The sequence below is a fragment of the Pelophylax lessonae genome, assembly GCF_965119305.1.
Source record: "Pelophylax lessonae genome assembly, chromosome: 4".
Taxonomy (NCBI): Eukaryota; Metazoa; Chordata; class Amphibia; order Anura; family Ranidae; genus Pelophylax; species Pelophylax lessonae.
Genome location: NC_138771.1, coordinates 668329981 through 668340914, shown reverse-complemented (window position 1 = coordinate 668340914; position 10934 = coordinate 668329981). Strand labels below are relative to the sequence as shown.

At 48.6% G+C, this 10934-nt stretch overlaps 1 protein-coding gene across 1 annotated transcript in view; it reads right to left on the bottom strand.

Annotated features, from left to right (window-relative positions):
* Positions 1 to 9919: 9919 nt before the first annotated feature.
* The window catches only part of LOC309554234 (phospholipid scramblase 1-like), a 241264-nt gene continuing 240249 nt past the window's right edge, over positions 9920 to 10934 (bottom strand). Inside the window, exon 7 of the mRNA XM_082255871.1 lies at positions 9920 to 10031. Within this exon, the coding sequence (XP_082111997.1) occupies positions 9975 to 10031 (57 nt within the window). The 3' untranslated portion in view covers positions 9920 to 9974. The remainder of the gene's footprint in view (positions 10032 to 10934) is intronic.

The following is a 10934-nucleotide window of genomic DNA, read 5'->3' as shown; positions in this document are numbered from 1 at the left end:
GACGGCCGTCAGAACAGTGGGCAGTAAAAGTTATATACCTTCCCTGCCCGTGTTTGCTAGACCACGTGTCTGTGGTCAAATGTATCTTGGCACCGACACTGTGTGCCAGAGATACATTTACTTGCCACTGAACATGGCCATATAGCTCTGGGATTCCATTCTGCAAGAAATATTTCCTTCCTGGGACCTTCCATTGTGGTGTTCCAATGGCCACAAATTTCCGAAAGGCCTCTGAGTCCACCAGTTGATATGGCAGTAGTTGGCGGGCCATCAGTTCCGACAAGCCAGCGGTCAACCGTTGGGCAAGAGGGTTATCCGGCGACATCATTTTTTTACGCTCAAACATTTGGGCCACGGAAGCCTGCCTTTTTCCCGAAAAACGTGAAGACAGCATGATTGAAGGTGGAGTGGAGGACAATTGTGAGGAGAGAGTAGAAGGATAAGAGGCTGGGTGGCTTTGTGGATTCTGATGGTGTTGCTCCCACTGGGCTCAGTGATGGGAGTCCAGGGGCCTTCTTAAGGCGGTCATCCCTAGGTGTTGGGCTTACCACGACTTATGCGTTGACTGCAAAGGCTGCAGATGGCAACACTATTGTCAGCAGCGGACACGTTAAAAAAAGCCCACACTGCGGAGCCATGTGCCGGCGTCCTGGGAACGCAAGATATGACCGTACATAGTTGATGGCTCGCTCCTGATAAATTAGCAGTTTGCTTTGTCCTTCCTGTGCAATGTAACTTCCGCCTGCTTCTCCTCCCTATCTTCTGGTCCATCTCTCCCTCTGAATTCCCCTCCTCTTCCTCTCTTGTGGGCGCACACGTGACGTCCATTGACATGTCATCATCGACGTCACCTTCCCCATCACTAACATTAAAGATCTCGGAGTAGGGGGGGCGTGGCCGGGATGCTCCCTGAACTGTGCTTTCCGCTGGCCCTGTTGGCGGTGGGCGGACTATTTTTGGACAGACTGTGGCGGTAGGCCCAGGCGGTCTGTTGGCCGGTGCCTAACCGTTTTTTTTTTCTCAGTTTTGGGTTCAAACTGTCCCTGGGCTCTCCCCCTTGGTTTTTGGGGTAACGGGGTACAGTAGGGTAAACGTTATGTGTTTGGGGTGTTGTGCTCTCCCTCCAGGGGGGCTTACTTTGTTTGTTCGTGTTTTTGTTTGGTGCATGGGTTTACTCGATCTTGCTGCTCCCCAGGAGGAAGTACCTATGGGTGATACTTCTGGGGTGTTCATTTATGTAACCTTCCAGGATGGCATCACGTAAACCATCTACCTTCTCTGTGCTATCCTGGAACGTACGGGGTCTCAATTCCAAGTTTAAGCGGGCATTGCTCTTTCAGTATGTGCAGCGTTACAACCCCTCCATACTGGTTTTGCAAGAAACCCACCTGGTGGGCAGCAAGCTCCTGTCTCTTAAAAAACCGTGGGTACAGAGGTCGTTCCATGCCTCCTACTCTACTTATGCAAGGGGTGTTTCTGTGCTGATTCATAAATCTTTGCCCTGTGTGGTGGAGGCGGTGCACACCGACCCCTCCGGACGATATGTGGTGCTGGTGCTCACTATGTGGCAGCAGAGGTATGTGGTGGCGGGCATTTATGTGCCCCCACCGTTCAAAGCTGAGGTCCTATATGCCGTCCTGGAGAGGGTCTCCGGCTACTGTCCAGCCAAACTGCTTCTCCTGGGGGACTTCAACGCCATCCTCTCCCCGGACCTTGACAGGCCCTTGCCTCCCAAGGCCTTTTCCGGGGACCTTCTCCATTGGTCTTCGGCCGCCGGGTTACAGGAGGTTTGGCGCTGGAAACACCCCCAGGAGAAGGTTTACTCCTGCTTCTCTGCTACCCACAAAACATCCTCCAGGATAGACTATGGCTTCGCCAACCCGCACATGTTGTCTGATGTGGAGGAGGTCTCTTATCTCCCCAGCGGCTTGTCGGACCATAGTCCCTTGCAGGTTGTTATTCGCTCGGGCTGTGACCGCAGTAGTGCTCTGTGGCGCCTCGGTGCCCAGTGGGTGGACCAGCCCGAGATTGTAGCCCAGACCCCGTCTATGATAAACGACTATTGGCAGACTAATGCAGGTACGTCCTCTCCCGGACTGGTATGGGACGCCTTTAAGGCGGTTACTAGGGGCCACTATATTTCAGCAATCAAAGCCGTTCGAGTTCAGCAGCTGGCTGCGGTGTCCGACTTGGAGGCGGCGGCCGAGGCGGCTTCTGGCCGCTATGTCCGGGACCCCTCGGCCGCCAACTTTGAGGAGCTGCAGGCGAGTAAGAGAGACTTGCATCTACACCTGACTGAGGTCACCCGGTTGTCTATGTACCACTCTAAACAGAGGTTTTTTGAATACGGGGATCGGAACGGGAAACTGCTGGCTGTTATGTCTCATCATGATGCCCCCCTCACCCTGGTTCCGGAGCTCACTTCTCCTTCTGGGGAGGCGGTCACCTCACCGGAGGGAATTTTGGGGCTTTTTGGGGACTTCTACTCCCGATTATATGCTACTACCTTGCCCGCGGACCTCCGGCCGGAGGATCTGCAACAGCTCCTGGATCCGGTTGCCCTGGGTTGGTTGTCGGACGCTGAGCGCTCCGATTTGGTTCGGCCGGTCACGGCAGAGGAGGTGGAGATAGTGATACGTTCTATCCCTGGAGGCAAGGCCCCTGGCCCCGATGGGCTGCCCATTGAATTCTACAAAACTCATGCAGGAGTGCTGGCCCCCCTGCTGGCGGCATTGTACAACGACTGCCTGGAGATGGGCTCCTTGCCGCCCTCTATGGCAGAGGCACACATTATCCTGATCCCTAAGCCCCCGAAGGACCCAAAGCTGTGCGCTTCCTACCGCCCAATTGCCCTACTTAATAATGACCTCAAGGTTCTCACTAAAATTCTTGCCTCCAGACTTCGCCCCATCCTCCCCTCCGTGATTGACCAGGATCAAACGGGGTTTATGGCCAACAGATCTACAGATGTCAATCTGCGTAGGCTTTATACTAATTTGCAAACTCAACATTTGAACTCCGGTGCAAGGGTGGTCGCCTCCTTGGATATAGAGAAGGCTTTTGATTCAGTGGAGTGGCTGTTCCTGTGGGAGGTCCTCAGGAGAATGGGGTTCCCCCTGTTGTTTATACGATGGTTGCAGACAATCTATAGATCTCCAAGGGCGGCCATTCGGTTGGGAGGAAGGCTGTCCCCTTCGTTCCTGTTGTCCAGAGGTACGCGGCAGGGCTGTCCTCTTTCTCCGGCCCTTTTCGCCATCGCCATGGAACCCTTGGCTGAGGCGCTCCGAACCTCGCCGGAGGTTCGGGGGCTTCGGGTGGCGTGGCTGGAGGAGAGGGTGGCGCTGTATGCGGACGACCTCCTGTTGTTTTTGCAGGATGCGGGTCCCTCCCTTCGGGGGGCTCTGGACATCCTGGACGGCTTCTCCAGGGTGACGGGCCTAAAGGTGAATTGGTCAAAGTCCCAGCTGCTTGCGATCGACGAGGCGGCCAGGAGTGCTGCCCCGCCGGATCTCTCGCTACAGTGGGTCGACAGTTTCATGTATCTGGGGGTGAGGGTGTCTAAGGACCCCTCGAAATTTATTTCCCTTAATCTAGACCCGGTGGTGCGGGATGTTCGGGCCAGGCTGAAGGCATGGGAGAACCTTCCCCTCTCCCTGTTGGGCAGGGTGAATCTGATAAAAATGAAGATCCTCCCTAAATTGACCTACCTCTTTCGCCACTCACCCCAATGGATCCCCAAAACCTTCTTCACCAATTTGAATAGGCTCTTCTCCTCCTTTTTGTGGGGCCCTCGCCCCCCCCGCTACAAGTTTTCAACGCTGATGAGACCCCAGTCACAGGGGGGTCTAGCCTTCCCAGACTGTCATAAATATTTTTTGGCCTCCCAGTTGGTTTCCGCGGTGTGGTGGCTGTCTCCTGATGCCTCCAACTCCGCGGTGGTGCTGGAGGCGGCGGTGCTGGGGTCAATGGAGGCGCTGTCGCATCTGTTGTTCCGGGGCCCCAAGGCTCCGTATCCTTTGACCTCATCCATGCTAACGACGCTCAGAGCCTGGCGTCAGGGCCTGGCGCTGGAGGCTTACCCGAGCACCGCGGTCTCCCCTAGGGCGCCGCTGTGGATCAACCCTACTCTGCCCCACTTGTACTCCCTCCCCGACCCGGCGGCCTGGACCAGATAGGGCATTAAGGTGATTTCAGATCTGTCCTCGGACTTCTCCCTCCCTTCATTTGACCAACTTTGTGAGTCTCACGGGGTGCCCCCGTCTCACCTCTTCCGTTATCTCCAGTTGTCCCATGCCTTCGGGGCTCAGTTCCCGCGGGGGGGGGGCGGGGGTGGTGCAGTCGGATCTGGAGCGGGTTCTTCGGTTTGACTGCTCCGCCCGCGCCGCCTCGGTCCTGCACGCCCATCTCCTTCGGGTGTTCTCTCCGGAGCTCTCGGGTCTCCGAGATCGGTGGACTCGGGATGTCCCGGACATGGACGCCGAGGACTGGCAACAGGTGTGGGACTCCCCCTTTAAGATCCTGGTCTCCCTGAGGGACCGCATGGTGCAGTATAAGATCGCCCACCGGGCGTACTTCACTCCCCATCGCCTACATAAAATGCATGAGTCCCACTCCCCGGAGTGCTGGCGGTGCGGCCACGCGCCCGGGGACTTTATCCACATTTTCTGGACCTGCCCAGATCTGTCTGATTACTGGTCTCGGGTCTACGCGGCTGCAAACGGAGTGTTGCAGGTTTCGATAGACCCCTCGCCCAAGACGGCCCTGTTGGGCCTACTAGACGATCTGTTCCCTAGGGTGGCGGATCGCACCCTCATGGGTCTCCTCCTGTTTTTCGCCAGGAAGAACATAGTACTTCATTGGAGGCAGCGGTCCCCTCCCCCGCTCCGGCGGTGGAGGGCGCTGGTGGATTCGGTGATACCGTTGTACAAGGACACGTATTCTCACAGGGGATGCCCCAAAAAGCATGACAGGGTTTGGGCCAAGTGGCTGGCGGACTCCTCCGTGCCGCTGCTTGCCGCCTGTCTGGGCGGGGGCGGCTTGGGGGCTCCGTAGACCGCTATCCGGGGCCGGCCGAGAGGCGGCCCGGACTATACTACTTATCCTATGCTGTACACTGATTAACGTTGTATTCTTGCTGCCAGTGTAATTATGCCCCTGCGTGGGCCCACTTTTCCCCCTTTCTTTTTATTATTTTTTTCATGTTTGATTGCCTTGACGTTGACAATGCGCTGCAAGACTGTTATGTGAACCTTTTTGCACCTATTGTTTTTGTGTTGTTATGTTTTTCTGTTGAAACAATAAAAAGATTTTCAAAAAAAAAAAAAAAAGATCTCGGAGTAGGCAGCAACAGCGGGGTCCAACCTCCTTGAGCTGATCTGGGTGCTGTCGTCAGACTGCTGAGTGGCAGCTGTTGCTACCTCCTCTGCCTGATCCGATGCCAAGAATGGCTGCGCATCGCAAATGTCTTGTGATGCATCGGAAAATTATTCCAGTGATTCAAGCGGAGGGTATATGGTGGTGGTGGTGGTGTTGGTGTTGGTGGTGGTGTCTTTGGGGGTGCACACAGCAGAGAGTGAAGAGGGTGCAGATAGAGAGGATGAGGAGGGTGCAGAAGAGGAAGGCTGAGTGAGCCACTCAACCAAGTCTGGTGCGTCCTTTGACATAATCGAACGCACCTTCTGAAACTTCCCACTTTGGCTCCGGCCTACTGCTCCTGCCCTACCCCTACCACCCCTGTGTAAGGGCCTGCCTCTTCCTCCGCCTGTCATTTTTTTAAATTACCCTGTGACAAAAGTCTCTAGAGAAGCGCAGTATATGTGGAAGAAGGTATATAATACCCCGCTTCCATCTGTGGTTTTGGGGGGCCACTGGTCTAATACACCAGTGATAAAATAAAATGGCCAGTAACGTTTGTCACTGTGTGTAGCAGAGGGATCGCAGCAAAACAGAAAAAAAATAAAAAAATCTGCAGTACCCAAATACACTATTATGAAAGTATATATAACACCCCACTTCAATCTGTTGTTTTTGGGGGGCGACTGGTATATCACACCAATTATAATACTCTTTTAAAATTGAGTTTGTCACTCTTTGTAGTTGTAGTATCGCTGCAGAAGCACTCAGCACACCAGTCACAATGCTGCACAATACAAATCCACTATAATATGCTTTCTATATTAGAAAGTAAAGTATAAGTGTATTACACCCATATATAGTGCACACCAAATAATAGTACACCAATACCAGTCCTTAAAAGGACTTTTGTGGACCTATTACCTAGCAATTTCTGTCACTAAAAATCTGTCCCTGCTCCTCCCAGCAACCTCTCCCTACACTGACAAAATACAGAGTGTAAAATGGCAGCCAGCTCAGGTCTATTTATAAGGTAGGGGGTATGTCCATGTGGTGAAATGTCTCAATTGGCTCTCCTGTACCACCTGATGGATGTGTCATGGGTCAAAGTTCTCCACAATGTGAACTAATATGGCGGCCGCAAACAACGCCATATGTTCACAAGTTCGGCGAATCGCGAACGAGCAAATTTTGCCGCGAACCGCAAGGCCAAACCTACTCTAGACATGCTTGGTCCATCCGGGGTTAAGAACCAGGAGGGAGAATATGCAAGGTCATCTCTACCTGGCACAAACCACTGTAGTTGCTAATGTTTAATAAAAGGACACTTACCTGTCCAGGAATCGAGTGCCATCCTCACGTAGGTCAGCTCATCGCCAGTCTTCGGATGCCCAGGGGCAGCATGTTTACTGTGGGATAACCAGCTGTGATTTCTTTCAGCTTCACACTTGGCTCCCTACTGAGCATGCGCGAGCTGTGCTTCACTATCTGAATGGTCCCCCAGCCCCCTAGGAACTGTTAAGTGTCTCAAGTTGGTACCCACTCCCCTGCCCAAAAATAAACATTCAAATTTGATGAGAGGGGGGTGTAGGAGGAGGGAAAGCAGAACTGGCCCTTCTGAGTAAAATTCCGCTTTAAGGTAGGCTCAGACAAAGTGTTAGCTCTAAGACAATTTTCAGTGTGCACAAAATCCTATGTAACAGAAGCATTTTTTTTTTTTTTGTTTAATGATTGTATTGAGGTTTTTGTGTGTCTGTGAGATTTTCACTGGTGGCAGAGCAGTTAAAATATATTTTATGTCCAAGAGGAAGCTTGGGTTTTATTTAATCATGTCCCTCCTGCTGTTAACACAATTTGGTCATACTGATTGCAGTGGTGAGCACTAGGGATGATCGAACGGTTCGGCCGAATTGACTGTTCGAGGTTCGGCCGAATTCCGAACTTTTTGCTGAAAAAGTTCGGAATTCGGCAACCAGAACCGACCAAAATGCAATGGTTCAGGAAATGGGCTTTAAAAGCCCGTGATTGGACCAGAACCATTAGTAAAAGCCAATTGAGGGGGCAGGAGAATGCTAGGAATGTGATTGGAGTGACTAGGGGGTCCATAGGCCAATCATTAGTGAATACGCCCCCCAGTATATAAGATAGCCCCGCCAAATTCCTAGCATTGTAATACAGGGACATGGAAGAGAGTGGAAGCAGTTCTGTTACTTTTGCTTCAAAGTGTCATTTAGCATTTATTAGTGTGAGGAAAAAAAAAACACCCACGCCAAAAAAAACGCCCAGGTGTGTTATTGCAGGGTCTTTTTTGGGCATTTTTTTGGGGTCTTTGGAGGCATGCAAAACATCTGAACTTCTGTATAGGGGTATATATACACACACACTTATATGTATTTGTACACATACACATATATAGGTGTGATAGGAGCGGAGACATATGGGTGTTAATTATTTCATTAGCGCAAGTATAGTGTTCTGCTACTTTCACACCTATATATGTGTAGGTGTATAAATACATATAAGTGTGTGTGTATATATACCCCTATACAGAAGTTCAGATATCATGCCTGCCTCCAAAGACCCCAAAAAAATGCCCAAAAAAACGTCTGCTGCAAAAACACACCTGGGCGTTTTTTTTTGGCGCAGGCGTTTTTTTGGGCATTTTTTTGGAGGCAGGCAGTCCTATCCACATCTTGTGTATGATATGTGCAATAAAAGGAGAAAAATCTTACCTTGTGAACACACAGCAGTGTCTGGGTCGTAGTCTCTTTCCTGTTTTTAATAACCAGCAAGCTTTATGTTTGTACATGTGGAAACCAACCATGTAAGTGAAAAACCATTCTTGTATTCCTTATAATGCCATTTCGTATGTAAATGTTGTTTTTCAAAATGGTATATATTATATATGCTTCTCTCAACACTTACAGATAGGATGCCAGTATCATCCCTGACGAAGAGGTCATAAAAACCTTGAAACGTGTCGGATAACCTGGTCCTGTTGGCTGAGGTTTTTCCATTACACACACAATATTGCTTGCATTGTTTGTTTTTAATGCATTAACAACCATTGTTGTACTTTATTTTATTTTTTGTACTTAAAAAACTCTTTTGCATACTCATGATTGTTTTTTCTAAACTTGTGCCTATAAAGTCCCACCCCTAGGGGAATTTTTTGCTGTTACATACTTTCACACCTATATATGTGTATATATACATATATGTGTGTGTGTATATATACCCCTACACAGAAGTTATGATGTTATGCCTGCCTCCAATAACCCCCAAAAAATGCCCAAAAAAACGCTTGCTACAAAACCGGCAAGGTGTGAAAATAGCGGAGCCATATCCCTGTTCTATATTAATTTTAATACAAACGACCTTTTTTTTCTGGTTCTGGACATGCTACAGAGCTGAAACTTCACAGGTACACTTTTTAGAATCCAAAGTCAAAATCAAAAAATCTCATTTTTTTTTCAATAATTGGCTCTCTATCAAAAATGACAATTTTTAAGAACTTTTTTTGTGTGATTAATAGTCCATGGGGCATGACCCAGAACCCTAGGCACTTTTTAGGGGCATTTGTTTGGTTTTAGGGCTTCAAAATGGTGTTTTTTGATTACTGAAGTTCGGGTCCCATTGATTTCAATGGGGTTCTGAAATCCGGGGCAAACTTTTGGGAAGTTCGGGTGTTCTGGTCGAACCGAACTTTTCAAAAGTTCGATCATTCCTAGTGAGCACCACAGTATTACTGTCCTTGGAATGCTCAAAGGTTCCCCAAGTATTTTGCAATCCTAGCAATGCCCCTGGCCTGTGGAATGTTAATTTCCGCAGCACACACTTTTCTTAATTTTCTGTTATAGGTCGGCTTCATGATGGACTTACCACTGTCTTCAGGTGTGGAAAAATCAGTTTGAACAAATGTGTGGGCCCAAAAGCAGAAATTATTGCAAAGACCACCTTTTTCAAACATAAGAATTATACTACAGGCTAAATAATATTTAACAAACTTTATTACAATTGGGTTGTAATGAGAAATAACAAATGATGTGTATATTGATCTTCTGGGTGCAACTGAAAATGACTTAGCGTGCCCATCTTGGCGCCCTGGCCTTAAGCTGCTGAAGCTGAAAAATACGTATGAGATGTCCACTTGTGATGAGGATTCTTTCAAAACTGGCTTTGGTGGGCTGATATTATTAGGAATGGATTGTTCACTGGTGATGAGGATTCCATCTTTTAGGCTGGTATTTCTCTTAAGAGTAAAAAATCCGCTTGTGACGAGAAGTCCTCCAAATTTGGCTCTGATGGGCCGGTATCTCTATCAGAAATGAGATTCTGTTTGTGATAAAGAATCCTCAACAGACAGAATCAAAATGGGAGTCTTAGTGTCTTACATCTGTGGTTATCACATGGTTAGCAAATGTATATTTTGACCCAAACATTATAGTATTTGAAGATAGAGTGCGCTATAGGACCATCATAGAGTATTTTAAAAGATTGAAGCTGTTACCGGAGATAAAGATTTTCCAACATGATATTGATTAGGGTTTCTTATTTTCCAGATAATCAGTATATGCATCTGTAGTCATGACAAATTCCCATTATGAGACTTCAACATCTGCTTATTTATTTCTTGGTCGAGTTGCCACAGCTCTCCTTTTGGAATAAATCATTGAATCCTGCAGCAGAGAGAAGCACAATTCCATTCATTATATTGTATATTTGTATCATTAGAGGCTCATCAAATATAATAATAGAGAATGAACTAGCTATGAACACTGTGTTAGTATCTGTGTGTGTGATGAATTCCCTTACTAAACTTTACAGCAGATGCGTGCTAATGTTGAAGGCAGTACACTTAGGAAGTACAGAAAAAAATTATGACTTTTTCAAAGATGGAGCATAGCCCCCCCCCCCCCCCCGTGCAAGATCCAAGATCTTGCACCACTTCCTGACACTCTCAACTAGATAATAGGGGTCCCAGCTCAGCACCCCATTGTGGGAACTATGGAGAAGCTATGGCTAGACTCTGACCTTCACAAAGTCGCTGATTTCACTGGGGGTCAAGAAGGTTCCCGGGCTGCATTGGATGCAGATTTGCAGAAGATGCCAAAATTGCCCCATTTACTGATTTTTCTGGCGTGCTGTAACCAATTGGTAATATATTCTGGCTAGAACTAGAATTGACTGAATTCAAGAAGATTTGATGATTTAATCTGCTACCGTCTGGCAAATTTAGTCCTGGGGTCTCATTTAAAGGGTGGAGATTCTGCCACAGATTGCCAGCTAAGGGGAACTTCTAATAATCCACTTGAATATCTTGTCTTTATGCCCGGAAGGGCATGCCGGCACACAAGATGGATTTGTGTGCTCAGTCGCAGACTAGCAGTCTTACACATCCACTCACGCTCACCCGCATGCGCGATCACCTGGTTGTACATACACATCTGTCACTAGGGTTAGTGTTAGAGCTAGGGTTATGGTTAGAGCTTAGGGTTAGTGTTAGAGCTAGGGTTATGGTTAGAGCTTAGGGTTAGTGTTAGAGCTAGGGTTAGAGCTAGGGTTGTGGTTAGAGTTTAGGG